General features: G+C 47.3%; 1 protein-coding gene across 1 annotated transcript in view; it reads right to left on the bottom strand.

Annotated features, from left to right (window-relative positions):
- Positions 1-20,011, bottom strand: part of HEG1 (heart development protein with EGF like domains 1) — a 50,130-nt gene that overhangs the window by 6,514 nt on the left and 23,605 nt on the right. Inside the window, exons 6-17 of the mRNA XM_074145651.1 lie at positions 19,612-19,926; positions 17,760-18,089; positions 16,576-16,884; positions 15,533-15,862; positions 14,541-14,837; positions 13,681-14,022; positions 11,326-12,693; positions 8,968-9,087; positions 7,260-7,354; positions 5,898-5,956; positions 5,244-5,404; positions 2,833-2,967 (exon numbers count right to left, since the gene is read on the bottom strand). Coding sequence (XP_074001752.1) covers positions 2,833-2,967; positions 5,244-5,404; positions 5,898-5,956; positions 7,260-7,354; positions 8,968-9,087; positions 11,326-12,693; positions 13,681-14,022; positions 14,541-14,837; positions 15,533-15,862; positions 16,576-16,884; positions 17,760-18,089; positions 19,612-19,926 — 3,861 coding nt within the window. The remainder of the gene's footprint in view (positions 1-2,832; positions 2,968-5,243; positions 5,405-5,897; positions 5,957-7,259; positions 7,355-8,967; positions 9,088-11,325; positions 12,694-13,680; positions 14,023-14,540; positions 14,838-15,532; positions 15,863-16,575; positions 16,885-17,759; positions 18,090-19,611; positions 19,927-20,011) is intronic.

The following is a 20,011-nucleotide window of genomic DNA, read 5'->3' as shown; positions in this document are numbered from 1 at the left end:
GGATCCTTGCCCGGTTCATTCATAACACCGATGTCTTAGCAAAATGGGACTGGATGTCCTTTCATTCCTTTCACTCGCTAACAAAAGCAGACTGAAAACATTATGGAGTAAATGTTCTACCAAAGTGAGCCAAAAGATCAGGCAATAATGAAATCTGTGGTAAAGCGGAGGGAGGCATCACCTCAACAGCTCGTTGGAGTTGCCTTCTGTAATGAGCGCCTGCAGACCCGTGTACCCCAGTGTCACCAGTGTCCCAGTCTGCTGCGTGTGTGTTGGGAAGGCCTGAAGGAGCCTGCAGGCAGATGCTGGAGCCCAGCCTAATCTCAGCCCCTCAGCCCTAGCCAAGTAATATGTGTAGGACACGTACACCTTGAGCGGTCTCAGAGCTGGAGCGTGCCTTGGACAGGGGCAGCCCTGGGACCCCATTGGCAAGGAGCTCTCAGGCCAGGAGGCTACAGGGGCGGAAATAGGAAAAAGCAAGACTCCGAACATACATCTCTGTCTTATTTAAACGCTCGGTGCTTATGTCTTTTCCTCTCCTCACCCAGCCTTTTCCTGCCACTTTGCTTTCTCCTCTGGCATCTTTCCTGCTCCTTTGAACACGCTCCCAGGAGAGCTCGTACTGTCACACTTACTCGGCAAGCTTTCATACATGAGCAGGGAACAGAGGAACGGCTTAAGTGTCAGGGGCCAAGCGAAGCTATCGAGTTGTGCTTTTCTACTCAGGATTCCTTTGCTTTTGCCTTCCTGAAAGAGACTCAGGGGTCTCTTTGGAAACCTGCTTTGCTGCTCCTTGCTTAGCTCTGGAAACACTCTGTACTATTAAAAATAGCATGCCCTGGAAAAGTTGGCACATTGGGTTTGTCACCCTGTTTCTAAAACAGCTCTGAAGATACTGGGAAGACTGAAAACCCAGAGACGACCAAACTGCATGTCAAGCGGCACCACGGTCAACACATCGAAACTCTTGTGGCTCAGAGACCCAACATTTCCTTGGTCAAGGGGATGCTTTTTTTAACATGCCCCAGGGGACAGACACTGCCAGGCAGGACAGAACAATCCCTAGGGGTCAGGGTGGCCAATCCCCTGATCCTCAGTGGCTCTCCCAGCCATACCTGCCTTCCCACGGGGGAGACCGGACAGGGCAGCACAATAGCCATTTCCCTCTTTGCAAATACTATAATTGGAGTTACCACGCCACATTTTCATGACCCACAATGAGGGTCAGATGTTCAGGAGACCTCAGTTCCTGTTTAGTTACTAAGAGGGCAGAGATTTTCAAAGAGGCTGGCATATTGTATGCTATATTTATCAGAAAATAGCCCTAAATATCAAATGAGGGCCACAGCTTGGCTTTTGAAAAAGCCTTTAAAAATCCCAACCACCTGGCTCACCCAGATGGGAAAAAAGTGATGCTGAAAATCTGGTATCTTGCCAGAGCATGGCACCATGCAGTCGGTGCTATTGTCACGCCACTGCACTGCAGCCTAAACTCCACATCAACCCTGTCCCTCAGACACTCTCAGGCTGGTCAATAAGATGTTTCCTACTGACAGCAGAGAGTTGAAGAGGGAATTGAGGTCCCACTGTGTGCAGATAGGGTTTTTTATAGTTTGCACAGCAAACAAGAGCTGTAAATAGGGAGCAACCACATGTACAAGATGGTAGATCTCCAATCATCACACCCAAGTGCCTCACAGCCTTTCAGGTATTTATCTTCACAACACTGCTTGGCAAGGGACATGGACAAGAAAAATGGAGTAATTCATCCTGGGTCCCCACCATCGGTGCCAGAGCCAGAGTTGGGCAAGAGCCTCCCAAGTTTCAGCTCAACTCCCTGCTCACTGCATGAGTCTCTCACTCTGCTTCTGAAGGGTAGATAGAGACAGTCAGTATTTCCTAATAAACATCCTTCTCCCAACACACAAGATGAAGGGATGAAAGGAAAACCCAAAGGAGAAAGATTTTGCCTGGAGCCACAGAGCAGAGGAGAAGCAGGACCATGATCCGTGACCCAGAGATGCCCATTTGTGAGATGTCCATTCCAGAGCCTGCAGCACATGAGTTATTTCCAGACACATTTTTCTCACTGTCTGATCAGATTTGGAATTGACAAAGCATCTCTTCCTCTTTCAACAGCAACCCAGCAGACACTGCCAGAAACAATATATAACCACTATTGCAATTCTTATTGATAAGACATCAGAAAACTCAACTTCTTAAGAAGCCCTACAACAACCACTGGAACTAGGGTTGATCCTACAGAAGTTGTTTTGACCACTGGCACATGGACAAAGACCTTGTTTAAAATGTAGCAAAACCAGATTTGATGATCTGAGGAGTAGCTAAAAAATAATATAACCCTTAAGCTTAAAATTTCTATTAAAAACACAGCTTAAAAATAAATTACTAATCATTTTCAGATACTTATTTTTAAAATATTGATGATGTATTAATATAAGCTTGTGAGTTTAAAGCACTTCTCCTAAGTTCGCTGAGAGTTCAGACAAAATCAAAACAGGCAGAGCCACACGTCATCTCTGCTCTGTGCCACTGAAATGGAGCCCAAAGCAGCTGGGCCCCTTTCTCCCTCTTCTCGATCGCTGTGACTCACAGCGTGCTCCAGTAAGAGATAATATTATTCCTAGAGAGAGGCTGTATCTTCAGTGTCTGCTGAAAAGTCCCCTAACCAAATAAAAGAAACTTGAGCTGCTAATATTTATTCATAATATTGAGCTTCTTGCACGCAGTGATAAACACACACACTCGCTTCCACTGGAATAAAAAGTTTAAGCAAAATTCAGGCAAAATACGCCACACAAAGGGCAATACCTCTGCAGGAGTGGTCCATCTTGTTGTATTTGAAGTACCCGCTTTTGCACTGGCAGAGGGCGACCCCATCAAAGTCGGTGCATTCAGAAGTTTCCTTGTCGCATTCGGGGTCTTTCTGCTTGCACAAGCTGCCGACTGTGGGGAAGAGGCGGCCAACGTCAGCGCGGTTCTCTCTGAACCCACCGTCACGCACATTTGCTTTCCCCAGGCATCGCATTCAGCTCCTGTGCCGCTTTAATCTCCTTCCCTTTTTTTTTTTTTTAATAACATTTGTTCCATTAGGAGACAGTCAACATTGCGCTGTCACCCTTTCTTGCGTCTCTACCATTGTTTGCACAGGCAAACAGAGGGGGCGAATAATAAATGTTTCAGCTCGGAGGCAGAAGGGGAAATGAAAAAGAAAAATTTGGTTTGGCTCTAGCTGAAACGCATTCACCCCCTGAGACAGTTCAACAAATCAATTTTTAAGTTTATATCAAGCAAAACATTTTGCTCAGCCCAAACCAACTTTTTTCCATCTCCATATTAAACACTGGATTTTTTTTCATTTTACAAACAAAGAGTTTGTCCTTTCATTTACATTACTTCGAAACAGCATTATCATTTAGAAAGTCTGATTTGTTACAATGAGCATTCAGGAAAACTGTGGGTAAATGACGGAAATCGTGTCACCGAGTTTACATTATTTACTGGGGGATCAGACTAAATGGAATGAACAAATGAAAAAATATTCATGAGAAATATGATTTTATGGAAAAAGTGTCACTCCATTTGGCACTCACCTTTTATGAACCTGTCCCTGCTAGATCCATCTTTTTTTTTTTTTTTTTGATCTGACATCTTTTCTTTCAAGTAATTACGCAAGAACATAATTTGTTTCTCATTCTGCTTATTTTAAGTTAGAAACAGCCTTTACCAGAAGCATTGTTTCAGAGATAGCAGCTAGATATAATCTGAGCGGGTCTACCAAAATAATTTAATTCAATCTATGGTGGAGTGTGGCTTTAAAATATGGCACGTTAAAATAAAAGCACAAGCTAAATTTCTCATCTTTGTGTCTTTACTTTGCCAAAACGATCCAAGGGGTTTCCCACTAGACCCAGGCCAAGCCTTGAACCCCAAAGTCCTTGCAGGAGCCCATCTTTCAAGGGTACTCCCTTCCTGCATCCTGCCGGTTACTCTCATGGCTAAATCTCCTCTATTGTACCCTCGTAAAGCGAGGACCAGGACGTGCAAGGCAGAGGGCCACCACCTGAGGTCCACCTGGAAAAGGTTCCACAGTGATGTGCTTCTCCAGGTCTCTATGTCAGACCCACAATCCCCTTTGGCAGGTAGAGGATTTGGTGCAGAAATCAAAAGCTCTTAATTGTGAACCATTTTTACACCCTGCAACACTGAAACTGGGAGGCAGGAGAGCACGGCTCCCCACTGTGGTGGTTTCAGCTGGGATGAAGTTGACTTTCTTACTAGCAGCTGGTGTAGTGCTATGTTTTGAATATGGGATGGGAAATAGTGTTGATAGCGCACTGGTGGTTTTGGTTGTTGCTGAGCACTCAAGGCCTTTTCTGCTCCTCACACCGCCCTGCCAGCGAGGGCTGGGGGTGCACAAGGAGTTAGGAGGGGATACAGCCAGGACAGTAGACCCCAAATGACCAAAGGGATATCCCATACCATGTGACGTCGTGCCCAGTATATAAAGCTGGGGGAAGAAGAAGGAAGGGCAGAGGTGGTTGTTCAGAGTGATGGTCTTCTGCCTTCCCAAGTAAACGTTATGTGTGATGGAGCCCTGCTTCCCTGAGGATGGCTGAGTACCTGCCTGCCCATGGGAAGTGGTGAATTAATTCCTAGTTTTGCTTTGCTTGCATGTGCAGCTTTTGTTTTCTCTATTAAACTGTCTTTATCTACACCCACGACTTTTCTTGCTTTTACTCTTCCAATTCTTTTCCACTTCCCAGCGAGCGGCTGCATGGTCCTAGCTGCCAGCTGGGGCTAAACCACGCCACCCGCGTAGCCTCCAGCAGCTCTAATTGACTTCATTGCGGGGATTTGTCGCAGCCTTCACGCTGTTTCCCCGGCTCCCGGCTGCACGGGTGGAATTAAGACTTAAGGTTTTTTGATCTGGCCGGGGCCCAGTGTCACATCCCGGAGATGAAAGGCTGCCCTACAATGCCTCTAATCCTGTGCTGCATGATGTTTTCACAGAGAGGCAGACTTCTCACACATGTGGCAAAGATAAGGCTCGATATCTGCATCCCTTTTGTACTGCAGGGCTCTTAAGATGACTCCCATTTATATAAGATAAAAAAGATTCAGAGGGATTTTACCAAACACCAAAATCTTTGTCCCTCTTATAAACGGAGCCAAATAAAACATCCCTTTCCCTTCCCATCACAGTTCCAGATGCTATTTACCTCTGTGGAGCGGTTTCAGGCTGGAGATGAACTGGCAGGCTTCGGTGGGGGATTTGCAAGCTCGAATGTAGCTTTTCACGCTGCCGACAACGTCATAGAAAGTCACGTTGGATGCTAAAGAGAACGTGGATTGCACTGAAACATGCACAAAATTTGCCTCCCTAACAGAAAACAAAACAAAACAGCCCTGAGTACCACGGGTCAGTCTGGTATCATTGTTAGCACCTTATACATAGGACTCTCATTAATGCACATTATACATAGGACTCATTAACACAAGCAATGCTTATCACAGACACAATATTGCATACATACTGAAACAGCCGTGCATTGTAACAGACCTTAAAAACAGGACAGAAGAAACTTACACACAGAAAGATAAATTTGGGGCTGGAAGGGGTGCCGGTAGCTCACTTTGAAACCAGCCATAAATTCCTCCCAGGCAGCTCACAAGCCTGTCCCCAAGCTACTCAGGCCAGGAGGAAGGTACCAAGAGAGCTGGGCAAGGTGGTCAGGTGTTCCCCATGCCCTGCGCTACCACCAGGCCGGGTTGCATCAAGCCCAGCACCGACTCAAAACGATGAACATGGATCTCAAGTTGAACATCCTGAACGCTCGAGTTTCTCACTCTTCCCCTGGTAGCTTTAGCCTTACCTGGTTGCCTTAACTGTGGAGTGGTGGTACCCCGGCAAGCCCGACAGCGATGCATCAAGCTGCAAGGAAGGAGAGAGCAGTTGTTAGTGTCCCAGGGGATGATGGAAGGAGGCAGCCTAGTGGGATGCAGCATGGATCAGCCCTCCTGGGTCACCGATACCATCCCCTGTGTTTGCCAGAGCTTCCTGCTGAGGCCAAGGGGGCTCCGAGCATCCCAGCAGTTCATCTGCTCAATGAGAAAGATGCGCCATCCTGTTGTCAGCAAGGGACAACTGAAGTCACTGTTGCACAGCCTTGGAGAAGAACAAAGACCTGGGAGTTTTGACATGAGCACCTGCCTAGGGTCCCACTGTGCAATGACTGCCAAGATAGAGGACAAGCCAGAAACCAGGAGAGCCCTGGGTGAGGCCGAGCTCAAGGCAGCACCCTCGGAGACTGCTCATCTTCCAAGCAGCCTCCCTCTCCCTGGATCCATGCAGTTGGTTGTGCTCTCTCCTCAGCAAAAGCTTTGCAGGCAGCATCAAGGCGACTCACCCTGGCTCACCCCTCCTTTGGCGGCATCTCCAAATCAGCTACTCCAAAAAGCGTTGGGATGAACTACAGCTAGCCTAGGAACTGCTAACAGGGTGAACTCATGCATGCTATGATCTGGCTAAATAACACACTGAGATGTATATATCCCCAGCCCAGGGGTCTTTTTGGAGCAACTGAAAGCACAGGGTACTGGGAAGCCACCAGCTCATCCAGGGCTTGCTCTGAGCAGACTGAGGGACATGCGGTTGTGATAGAGTGGCTGGGAAACTCCACCAAGAGGAAGGTATTTTTAGGTGGGTGCTGCTGCTGTGCTACGTCCCACAGGGTTTAGCTAAGAGTGAGGTGGCACCAGCTGCAGTCCAACCTGCCCCAGCACCCGTGAGATTTACAGACAAACGATGAAGTTCAGAGTTACTGTTATAATGCTTGACCTTGGAGGAGCACTAATGCCCTTTTGAGGTCTGGAAAAAGTAACACAGCCAGAAGACACTAGGAAAGGACAGTGGCTACAGAAGCGTGAACCCAACCACACCACTTCCATGAGAAGGGCTTCAGGATTTTCTGGGCAGATACGCTGTCTGAAGCCCCATAGGAGCCGCACCTCTCCACTGCTGTCATAACAGCCTGGACAGGGCAGGGGAGAGAAGCGTGCTGGGATTTAAAAGCGTACATCTCACCAGTCCTAACTTACACCACACCAGGATTGTTTGGTGATTAAAAAGACTAAATCCACACTACAGAGTCTTGCGGCTTCCCATGACAACCATAAGAGGAGCAAAGGGAGACCTGTCCTATCAGCATCGCTGAAGTCCCGGCAACAACACTCACCATCGACAGGATTTCGTCCTCGACATGGAGGAGCTCTGCGTACTTCCCATGGGTAATATTAAGTTTCAGGGGGACCTGGCCAATAAATATTCTTACTAAAAAGGAAAATAAGACAAGTTAGTTGGAACACGTCTCCATGCCATGTGTAGCTGCAGTTTCATCTGCCTCACATGAGAGACTGTCTGCATGGAAAAACCCCTCAATGCAGATAGAAAACTCAAATCTGACATTCACTGCCCCAGTAAAGCAAAGTCCTAGCCTTGGGATTTTTCCCAAGGGTTGCTGCAATGTTCCCACAGCCCCAGTCAAATTCCAGAGCTCAATGCTGCTGAACCGCCAGCATTTCACCGCAGAGTTCATACATTTACTATAGAAACACAGACTAATTTAAAAAGACCCCTGAATACAGAAAGAGCTGGGTAAGTTTATTAACAAGATACTTTCAGGTACCAAAGCTATTTATAATAATTTGGGGTAAACCTGCCAAATCTCTTACCCCTCCCTCTCATGGAAGGAAAGCAAATCAGCAAGTCAAAATAAAGCACTGTAGAAAGGACATTTTCATTTTTCAAATTGTTGGACAGAATGAGCAATGACATTTGAAAAGAGGTCCAAAAGATGCATTTTTCCATGCTTAGATTTATATTTGATTCATGGCAGCAGAATGCAATAATCCGAGTTGTCCAGACTCAGAGAGATAATATCCCTAAATCTTGTATTAAGTGTCATGAGATACTTGGTGGAAATGAGAACTCAGAGCTCCAGTTTTATGTTCCACCAGAAAAACAAATAAGGTCGCAGATAGCATTATAAAGCCTCCAATTCTTTACCATTTTTCCCAACCACAGAGCCTATCTTCATCACAAATTTTGTATCAGACAGCTCTAATATAACAACTCCAGGTAAAAATAATCACCTTCTCAGTATTTACATAATCTGCCCATATCCCAGTTCAAGGCATAACCAAAACAACTCTCTAAATTAGAAGCTGACACATTCCAACTTGAAGAAATGTTTCAAAACACCCTTCAGGGACACCTCACCCATGTTTCCTTAGCAAAATTTCCATGCCTCTAATCCTCGCTGATTAAGGGTCAGAAGAAACTCTTAGCAAAACAAATTCCCCTTTACAATGGGACATTGTAAGTCCTTGAGATTGAGAGTCCTCTAATAGAAAGGAGGGGGTCAGAACCTGAGTTCCAACTAATAACTGTGCTGCATGAAAAATGCTAAAGGTATGAAACAAGACCTTGATCTTGCAAAGACTTTCACGGCTGCTTGATTTTCCGCACATGGCTGATCCCGCTGAAGCCAGGTTACACAATAGACCCACTCACTTCTCCCAGGCCAAGCGCCGTCACCCGGGTTTGCAGGGCTGGGAGCTAAGATAAGCTGCTGCTGAACACTTTTTGAGGGTTGTAAAACACATGAGGAACAGAAGGGGCACATCTGTCCTCACTAACAAGCCTCTTGCTGTGTTTTTTAAGAAACCCTCAGCTATCACTGCGCCTGCTCCCCGGGGCACCCCAACACAACAGGCTTTAGACACTGCACTTGTATAAACACTAAAAGGCTCTTGTTAAAAGTGATGGTTGGGAGGAACACTAAGTTCCCGAACTAGTCTGAGCCCAGGTTAATTTGTTTTAGAAGATTACAGATAATTATTTCCATCTTTTTCTTCCCTGGTTTTTCACTTTTGTTTTCTTACCTATATTGCACTTTCCTTTTTCCAGCTCATATCCAAGAGGACACTGACAGATATAGGAGCCATGGGTGCTGTTGCAGGTGGCCAGCGCAGGACAAGGGTTGGAAAGACATTTATCCACGTCTACGAAAGCAGAAAAAACCCAGGCTATAGTTATAGAATCACAAAAATCATCAACTGTTGGGCTAAAAAAGATCAACTTGGCTCCTCTTCTGTGACCCCCTGAGCACCATCAGATGCTTTGTTGCATCATTTGCACTTACTATTTATCTGGTTCTTAATTATTCTGTTGGAGCTGAAAGAATAAATACAGACCACGTTCCCTTGAATATTCATTCAAAAGCTCTTGGGATGCAGTGTTGATCCATGTTAATATTAACACCCAGCTTGTCTACAGCACTGCTCATCTGCAGATCTCTGGGTGCTTTCCAAAGACAAACAACCCTACAGTTATGGATGGAGACACCGAAGAAGGGACCTTGGCAGCCAGAGCTAGACACAGGAGCATGGGCTCCTTCACCAAAGTCCTGCCCTTTTCATCCAAGCCCTGTTTCCATGAACGAAAGCTAGTGCTTGAACACTTTTGCAGTCTGTAGATTACGCAGCAGTGGTGAAGGCATTCTCAGCTGCTGTCACCAACTTTACCGGGGCTGCAGCCCCCTCTATGCCAGGTTGAGGATGTTCACAGCAGTAATATCTGCCTGTGCCACCACTCGTAATGCACTGGGTGAGCAGGGGCTTGAGGAGCAGACGCCAACTGTGAAATATGGTGTTTCGGGGGATTAATGATGGTAGTCTTAGGTGCTCCATAGATTACACAACCCATACTACAAGTTCTAGAGAAGATACCCAACACCTCCCTTTGAAAAAACCCACCTCCTGGTCAAAAATGCTCCTTCTTGCTGTGTGTACGACTCACCCGAGCACAAATGCATGCCGCACATGCATGCAAAGGCAGACCGTAGGCAGGACTGTGGACTTGGCAACAAGGCGCTACAAGATGTGCTAGACAGTTTACACACCACTTGTACCTATTCTGCAGCTGCTGCCAAGCACTGCAGCAGAGGCAGGAAGGATGGGCTTTGTGGTCTAAGCACAAAGCGTGAGAGTCAAAACCATGTGTGTGTTTCTGACAGCACCGAGATGTCCCAGGGCATCACACAGGTTCTGCAGACCAGACAGTCCCAAGCCGACTTGGGACATACCATTTGACACAATCTCTGTGTCTCAACTAGCCTGGCATGACCACCTCAGCATCATCGAGAAGGAGATTTGGTGTCTCTGATCCAAGCAGCCAGAAATGAGTGGGTGTATTTTAAAGTGTTGGCTTTCACTTTGCCATCCTTCAGTTTGTGCTTTGTACAGTAGGGACCATGGCAGCTGCTTCTCCCACAGCAGCGAGTGCCAACACACAAAGCACCACGTCTCAGGCAACAGAAGGATCTTTTTCATTCTGGTAAATGGCAAAACTTGGTATTTAAAGGAAAGAATAACTTGGCAGAAGTGTGAATCAGTTGGTAAAAAGGATACACTGTTAGTTTTGGATAAAAAAAAAAATAATCTAATCTGTTCCCTTACATGAAGCCATAGCTATAATTAAAACCAATCAGCCTGAGAAATAACCTTTAAATACTTAATTATTGGAGGGAATATATACTATTGCCAGTATTTTATTGTGATTAATGCAATTAGCACACACAATATCCTACAGTGGCATGAGGGCCAGGCTCCTGAACTGTAAACACAGAATCAATTTCCATTCATATAAAACGTTGCTGAATGTATTTACTTGAGAAGATAAGGAGCCTGGCAGCAGTAATAAATGACTGTAACAACGCACTGAGCAAGACTACGGTACATAGCCTACCAGGAGAAGCAACAGGCCCTTGAGTAGGAGATTATTTAGTGAGGTGGGGAGAAAACGACCACAGGTTGTAATAGTAGAAAAAGTTCCAACACAAATACCAAGTTATGGCCAACCACCTTCTCTCATTAATGAGATAGATACTGATTGGTATCGATCAACATGGGTGACTGATCAACTAAATATAAAGTGCATCCTACACATAGGTTGAAGGCCTGTCAGCTTTATTTTCTTGAAATTCTCAATTTTCAGCTTAATGTTTCTATCAGAAATGTTCACCAAAATGCTCACCCTTTCCAGCGGTTCAGCTTGATTGCTAAACCCTTAGCTTAACAATACCAAACATGGAGACTGAGTCCTTATCCTCAAACCCTGCTGACAACAGACTTGTCATACATACATACGTAACCCTTGGAAGACCCTTAAAGGGGGACCCAGGCATTGCTGGCCCCCTCATCCCCCGCCTCACCACTGATGAGTGCCATTAGATATATTACCTGTTGCCAGAGACGATGTCCTCAGCCCAGTAGTGCTACTTGAAGGAGGAACAGTGGTTGGTTTGGTAGCAGCCAAAGTAGTTGCAATGCTCACAGTGGTCTTGCTGGTTGGAGGGGCTTCAGAAGGACTCACAACAGGGATATTTTCTTTGGTGACTTTACCAGGCCTTGCAGTGGTAGGATCCACAGCTTCTGTGCTTTCATCAGTGGTATACATGTGCTTAGTGGTAGTGGGCGTTTGAGGTCTGTGATCTTTCGTGGTGCTAACATCACCTGGGGTTGGCTGGTGACCGGCCGGTGTTGTCAGCACAGGAGGTTTCACAGTCGTCAGTGCCACCGCGGGGATGATGACGCTGTGGTTTGTTGCACTTGGTGAGGGACTAAGGGGTGCATCTGTCGGCCCAGTCCGTGGGGCATCACCAGCTGTAGTGGGCAGCAGCGTTGCGGTCCCAAAGCTGCCTCCCTGGGTGGTGGTGGCTCTCAGTGAGGTGGTCTCCATTACCGTCATGGGAATGGACACAGATATGATGCGTCCGCCAAGCTGCTCCATGGGCGCCGTGGGGAGAGGAGGAGACCTGGTGGAGGTGAAGGTGGTGCTGTTTTGGGGCTGGTGCGTGACATTGTGCTTGTTGGTCCCCCTGGGTGAGCTCCCAGCCACGGTGGCTGTGGAGGGTGCCTGCCTGATCCCAGTCGTAGCTACAGAGGTGACTGCTTGACCACTATCATCAGACTGAGAGATGGATGATGGTGACGAGAAGACAGGCGATAAAGATGCTAATGAATAGGATGGGGAAAGCAATGAGGAGCTGGGCAAAGAGGACGACAAAGCCTGCAGAGGGGATGAAGATGCCATCACAGAGGACGAGAGTGGTTCAGATGACTCTGATGATGTAAATAAATAAGTTGGTGGTGGTGTTGATGACAGCGAGTGATGCAGTGATGACACTGCAGAAGAGGCTGGAAATGCTGATGAAGACAGAGATGATCTGCCAGTGGTCAATAACTCAGAGTCAGTGTTGAAGAGAGTTGTGTTTTGTACGGTCCCTGGAGAAGCAGAAGTCAACAGTTTGGACGAATGTACCAGCAATGGCTCTGTAGATGGTTCAACAAAACTGCCATCGCTGGATACGTTGTTCCTCCTGTCCTGTGCCACAGAAGACCTCGATGAATCAGAAGGGTTGGAAATCTCAGAAAAAAAGGTGGAACTTTCTGAGGAGTCAGCAGAGGTGCTACTATTTGAGATAGACAGGAGGGTCCTTTCTCCTCCTCTGGTATACGTGGTTGAAATGTATGTGCCGTCCGTATGAGAAACCGAGGTCCGTTTCTCAGCATCGATGCTACTGACCGGCTGACGGCTACTTGAAAAGCCTGCAGTAAAAGGACAAAATATATTAGAAAAATGGAGTAATATTAAAGTATTTTGATGTTATATTAAAATCACTTGCAAAATACATAAAATTTTCTTGTCTGTGAACTTGCCCGTGCTCTTCTAAAAATTTAGAACACCATCCAAGCATGGGTGCCAAATCAGGAGTTTTCTGCGCTCCTTCATTCATTCTAAAATGGTGAACTCAGACAGAAACAAGGCTCCTGTGAAAGGTGTAGGCTTCTAAAACACTCTTCTTCCAGTATTGCTTTTCTAATGTGATTGAGCGCTTATCTTTCCACACTATTTTGTGGCAAGCTAAGCAGGAAAACCCATCTGTTCTCTTTATCACTCATAATTTATAAAACCCATATCCTCTCCCTCTTATCCTCTGTTCCCAACTAAAGAATATCCATCTTCTTCAGTCAGTTTGTTTTCACACGCAGTGAACTTCATGCCTCCGCAGGATGAAATTATTATAATATGTTAATTTTCAGCTTATCATAAACTCATCGGTAGAAAACTTTGCAGTCAGGAAATCCTAAATGAGTAGCACATCAGTCTGCAAAAAATTCAGATTATTTAGCATAAAAGGTGCAGTCAATCTTATAATACGAATTTCAGGGTGCACAGATAAATTCAGCAATCTCTAAAAATAAAAAAAAAGGGTAATGAACATTTGATTTAATTCTACAAGTGACTTAGGTCAGCATGAAACAGTTCTGAAAGCAGCACGCACAAGAAATCAATTAGGACACAAAAAAATAATACGGCCATCAAAACAGGAGAGTTTCCCTGCTCAGGCTCATGGTTTCACTTCTGGAATGATTTCCCAGCCAGGTGGGGTCTGGCTTTGAGTCCTTGGATGAAAACATCCCCCAAAGTGTACCCACAGGTGGCACTGCATGTACCAATGAACGAAAACTCTGTATACAACGTAGGTAAAGGCACGACAATGTGAACTCCTCCACCAGGAGACACTAACTTACTTGTGAGGTCGTTTTGGAAAGAAGAATAAGTGGGCATCTTGGAAGAACGTGCGAAGAGCGTCTCCGTTGAGAAGTCTGAGAAGCCCCCGTTGCTGGCCGAGGCGTTGGCCGTCCCGCTCTGCTCCACCGACATCGGCTGAGCCGGCCCCGTAGAGCTGGCGGTCTCGGTGTAGGAAGCAGAGCTCTCCGTGCCACCAGCCAGCACCCCGTCTGTCACTGAGTGCAGCGTCTTCTCTCCACCACCAGCAGACGTGGATGAAGTGTACGCGGGATCAGTGATGGGGCTGGACAGCCTGTCCTCGGCACTTGAGCTGCTTAGCGAAGGATGGCTGCTGCCCACGGCTGGAACAGGATCGAAAAGCAGGAATGTGATTTTATCATCTCAGAGCATAGAGTACTTGCGGTTTCTACAAAAATTCTGGTTTGAAATGCAGTTTAATAAAATTGCACAGATAATCACAGATTAAATCTCACATATCTATCACCCTAAATGTGGATTTAACAAACAAAGCGTCCTCCAAAGAAACAGGACTGTCTGAATGCAGAGGGACAATCAGTACCATTAGAGTCATAACGGCATATTTATATTCATAACTACTGCCCCAAACCAGGCAGGCAGTAGCTATGTCCTACAGCAAGAAGCTAGGCTTCTCATTTCTGAGACTTTTTTGTTAAAGACCAACAGCTGCAGATATACAATACCAAGGAGCAGAATCACCACCGCTTATAACTTCTGCCTACAACACCCGCAACAGCTCTGACACGTGCTGGTGGTCATATCAACCCCATGGAAGAGGAGGAGGGAGAGGTAGTGGGTTTTTCCTAGTTCAAACACCATCCCAGAGTTCAGAAAAACTCACTGGATGGTTCACTGGCAGCTGAGAAATAGGTGGAGACCCTGGATGAAAGGGTGACCTTGGTCTCCGGGTACCCTGCTCGGCCAGATGAGACGTGTCCTGCTCCAGGCCATTCTGTGGAGGATGGGAGGGGGCTGGTGTGGGGCTCCCCAGCTGTGTCCGGGTGAGATGTGGGATTTGCTGCTGGCGTGCTCCATGTGCTGTGATTAGCTGCAGCCCGAGATGTCCCCTCCCCATGGCTGGAGAGTGTGGTTGAGATGTACGTAGTCTCAGTAGGAGCACCAGAAACTCTTCCTCCCTCTGGAATTGCAAAGCAGAGATACAGACAGATATATATAAAAATATATATTTTGTATATTATTAATACCTTTGAGGCCTCTACAGGGACTGAAATCTGAATTTCAGTTCCCACAGTGGAGGTGGAGCTCAGTTACCAACATCACTTATTTGCTAAGCAGGGTTCCCAGGTGATCTGTGCTTTTCCCCTTTACACCAGAAAAATAAAACAGATTGGGGTGCATGGTGTTTCTGAAGGAGAACAGTGGCAGGGAGATAGGACCTGGTATTGGACATCAGGCAGAAAGTTCCCTTGGGAGGACCAGTGGGTGTCAAACCAGCTCTGGTGGAACCCTGGAAGCAGAGCCAAGGCTGAAACACACGATAGCTGGGATATAAGGAAGGGTCTACCGATCCCTCACCACATCTTATGCCAGGCTCCCTCGGTTTGAGGGCTAAGGTCAAGGCTCCATTGCACAGGGGCACATGTGGCCCAGAAGAGCTGCCCGGCCATCCTGTTCCTGACACGAGAAGCGCTGCCCCGAGGCAGTGAGACAGATAACTTGCCAGCTGTGCAGTGCTCAGATGCCCTTTGCTATAAACCTGGCTTGCTAAAAAGGCAAATCTGGTTTAAAGCTAGAAAAGGGAGGGTGGGAGCTCAGGAGAGGGTAAGGAGGAGGGGTGCCCTCCACGGCAAATCAGGAAACCACAAGACCCACCTGAAGCACTTGGTGAAGGTGAAGACACTGAAATGCCAGGAGGAAATGCAGTCAGCGGCTTCGTTGGAAGCTCACTGAGTCCAACACCACCCTGTGAAACATTGCTCTGCCTCCCAGGCTCTCCAGCTGATGCAGATGGCAGAAGGACCACATTCAAGGAGCTGGTGCGGGCTGGAATGGGAGCGGAGCTCCCTGCCACACTGGATATCACATGGGCGTCTGACATGGGCTCTGTGCTCCTCTGCCCACTGCTGGTGGCTGTCACTGAGCTGGGAGTACTGGTGAGAGTAGCATTGGGCAGGCGTCCTCCTGTAGCTGAGGTCCCTTCCGCTGAGAAAAGGCAAAAGAAAACAGATTTATAGACAGCCATAAACACGTGGGCGCTGTCTCTTCCATCACCACCTTTAGGTTGACGGCACAGATATAACAAGGCAGAAGATCTAAACCTGGAGAAAACCATGAAAACACAACCCTTTCATGTGCAAGGCAGTGCCGCTCGCAGGAGGACACCCTGAAGAGGGCACTAGGAACAAGTCCTGGGAACGCTGTTGGGTTTGCTTCCCTTTGGTGCTGCTCTCAGTGCCGCAGTCTGGCCAAGGGCACTGTGTGCCCATACCACCATCGCAGCACCTGTGGTGAGCGAGGTGGGGTTACAGCGGCACCTTACTCCCCGGTACTCGAAACAAAGCACGGCAGGCTTGTATGGGATCAATAAAAACTGCCTCTGCATCCCAGGGGGGCAGTCGGGAATGAGTGGTGTTGCCTCCTGCCTGTATAAGCACAGCCAACGGGGCTGTCTTCAAATTGTGCTGTCTCAGAAAACACACCAAATCTCGGGGCCACACTGCTCTTGCAGTAAGGCTGGGTTATTCTGGTGACTAAATGCAAAAAACAGCTAATGCATTTTTCTCTGGAAGTTGACATTTTCCTCCATAATGCCCAATGCCATTGTCCAGCACCTTCTAGCATGCCCTTACTGCTCCATACAGAGTGGACGTTTGAGGTCTATGGAAAGAAGTCCCATGGGGACAGTCAGAACTCACCTGGAAAAGCATTTTCTGAAGCAGACAGCGAGCCTGTGAGCAACGGGTCCGTGGATGACACAGTGGCAACTCTGCCACCACCAGCCTGGGCTCCCAAAGAGGACTGGGTATGGTCTGGAGAGCTGATGGTTTCAGTACCAGTGGTGGAAATCTCTGTTGTTTGGGCCAGCCTGGTGCTGGCTGGCAGAGACCTTAACGTCCTCCCTCCACCTTTGGTGGCTGTTGCAGAAATCGAGGTGCTGGTGGTAGGGAAATCGGTTCTTCCCTCTGTTGACAAGATGCTGAATGACACATGGCTTCCTCTAGCAGCTAAGATGTGGGAGAGAAAATTTACATTTTTACAAATGTGAAACTATAAATAAACAAGCTTTCTTCCAGTAACACCAAGAGGCAGCAAGTACTCGCACAATAGAAAATATGAGAAGGTGTCAATCCAGAGAAAATAGGACATTTCCAAAGATGTGAAACCTCCTTACAGAGATCTGTCTTCTAAAAAATGTGGTTTGATGCTGAGAAAAGTGCTATTATATAAAAACTGTTGAACTGCTACGCTGTGCACTTGATTTCACCATTCTGTGCCTGAGTGCGCTCCATGCTGCTAGAACAAACAAATACCCTAACAACCCAGAAAAGCCTGGAAATGAGTTCAGACAAGGCACAACAAGTCTGAAGAAATGGGATCAGGAGGATCAGACCCCTTCAGCACCACAGAGGGGTCTAGAACCAAACAGCGGCATGAAGGGCCTCGGAGACCACATTCAAAGTTGCCTTAAATTTGTTGAACTGGTTCAGTTCCTGGGAAGAAGCATGGCCCAAGGGGTAGGACAGAGGGCAGGAACTGGAGTCCCTGGTTCTGCAGAAACATGATCTAATCCTCCCTTGCTTAGTTCTCTTGCCTATAAAATTGAGATAGCAACTGGAGATAGTAAAAAAGGGAATCGTGATTTGAAAGTTAATTATTTTGCTTGGCATAATGAAACTTTCCACACGTGCCCCTTCTGTCGAAAACCCAAACCACATATTTCGGTCAAGCAAGAGCTGAAATATTTCAGACACAACATCACACTGCATCTTCCATGCAATATATTCTGCATAGCAGAAAAGAGTCAGGCAATGTAAGATACAGTAACAGTCCTCCTTTTACCTACAAGAAAAAAGGTATTTCACTTCTAACTTGAGCTCACCTGATGAAGGACCTTCTGAAGGAGAGTGAGAGCCTGTTAGCGAAGGATCTGCCACCCGCTCGGTGAAATCTGTGGTTTCTCTGGACCCACGAACTCCATAGGTCTCTCTCACAGAAGACGCGGATGAGGACTGGACTGTGCCCAAGGTCCTGTATATGCCACTGCTGGACGTGGAGTCTTCTGCTGCCCATCGGCTGCTCGTGGCAGACCTTGGGGGCCTCCCACTGCTGCTGGTGGCCATGGCTGAAATGAAAGCGCTGGTGGGAAAGGAAGCAAGGGTTTTTTTCTCTGTCGTTGAGCTGTTAACTGGTCGGTGGCTGCTTCTGACACCTAAGATACAATAAAACCAGGTTTGATTTGAGCATATAGAGCTATACATTTGAGGGATTTCTTTGTACGGTATACACTTCTATACTGTTTGTTGAGAAACTGAACAGTTCTCAACCTGGAAAAGGCACTGCTCTGGGAAGAGGTGAATCCCTTACATTCGAGCACATGTGGCTAACAAAAAGCCATGAAAATCTCAACTTAAAACCATGGTTTTTAATGGCAGGCTGTGCACAATACCTGATTTATGCATTTAAGGCACCTTTGAGCCTGTTTAAATCAGGACTATATACCTTTAACTTCAAAGCAAATCTGGAGGATGAGCTAAAAAAGGCCTGGTTTAGGTTTTTTAGTGACAGTCCAGAGAGCCAAGTTGCTGTCTCAGTGCTGGGGTGATAGCACAGCCATGGGGCCGAGCCCCCCACAGCACCAGGCACCCTGAGACATGCAGAACTGGACACAGCCTCACCCATAAGATGCTCAGAAACACCCCAGCCTGGTGTTCGACCCAGCCTGGTTTACCCCTCATTTAGCAGGCATTGCTGCCCCAGAGCATCCCCAAACCACAGCACTGGGGATGACGATACCTCACCAGCTCGGCAGGAGCTACACTACAACACGCTGAGCGATGGGCTTAATTATTGTGAATTAATGGTAAATTGTACAATCATAGAATCATAGAATGGTTAGAGTTGGAAGGAACCTTAAAGATCATCGAGTTCCAACCCCCCTGCCATGAGGTTCCAACCCCACCTCCCACTGGACCAGGTTGCTCAAAGCCCCATCCAACCTGGTCTTGAACACTTCCAGGGACGGGATATCCACAGCTTCTCTGAGCAACATGTTCCAGTGTCTCACCACCCTCACAGTAAAGATTTTTTTTCTCATCTAACCTAAATCTCCCCTCTTTCAATTTAAAACCACTACCCCTCGTCCTATCACTTCACTCCCTGATAAAGAGTCCCTCCCCGTTTCTCCTGTAGGCTCTCTTCAGGTACTGGAAGGCCGATACAAGGTCTCCCTGGAGCCTTCTCTTCTCCAGGCTGAACAACACCAACCTTCTCAGCCTGTCTTCACAGGAGAGGTGGGGTAGAGCTCACTTGGGACCACTACAAGGGCATGGGGAGGGTCAGCAGTGTAGTGGTGGTGGGGACTCCCAGACCGCCACCTCTCCTACAGACCAGCCCACATGGCAGACACAGCACCGGGCAACAGCTGCAAATCCTTGGCAAAAGTGTCTCCAGCAGGGAAAAAGTGCACGCACGTATATCTAACCGATGGCTGCTTTCCCCAGCACCGGAGCTTCATTAGCAGTGAGGACATTGATGTTTTTCACTTTCTCACCCAAACGCCAAGATCCACTCCCACCCTTCCCACCAGCCCCGCTGCCAGCCCGATGCAGCCAGTAATAAAAAATATCCATGTATCCAATAGCAACTGATGGCTGTATCTAAAGAAAAACAGCGTGGGGATGCAAAATCTCATCCAGCCCCAAAGCAGCCAACTTTCAGACTAACAAATTTACCTCTGGAAGTACTCTGGGAGGCAGAGAGGGAGCTTGTGAGCAAAGGCTCCCTGGGAGGCGCTGGGAGATCGGTGGCTTCCCGTGAGCCGTTAGGACGGTGTGTTCCAGCCCCCGAGGAGGAGAAGGTCCCTCTCAAAGAGGTGGTGGGGTCGGTGCTGGTAGCAGAGCCCCTTGTCACCCCATCTGTGCGGCCGTTTGCGGGGGACCCCGGTGCCCCCACTGCCACACTGGGCATGTCAGCACCACGGGCGTCTGAGTGCAGCGTCGCCTCTTCTGCAGCTGGGATGCGCTTGGGTTCGTAATCGCTGCTAAAGGCTAAAAAAAAAAAAATAAAATATATAAAAGAAATATAAAACTGCATACATGTAAATGAAAACATCTGGGTAGGTTTCATCCCGCT

This window comes from Numenius arquata, chromosome 3, assembly GCF_964106895.1.
Source record: "Numenius arquata chromosome 3, bNumArq3.hap1.1, whole genome shotgun sequence".
Classification (NCBI taxonomy): domain Eukaryota; kingdom Metazoa; phylum Chordata; class Aves; order Charadriiformes; family Scolopacidae; genus Numenius; species Numenius arquata.
The sequence above is the reverse complement of the archived record's forward strand: the minus strand, read 5'-3'. Positions and strand labels throughout refer to the sequence as shown.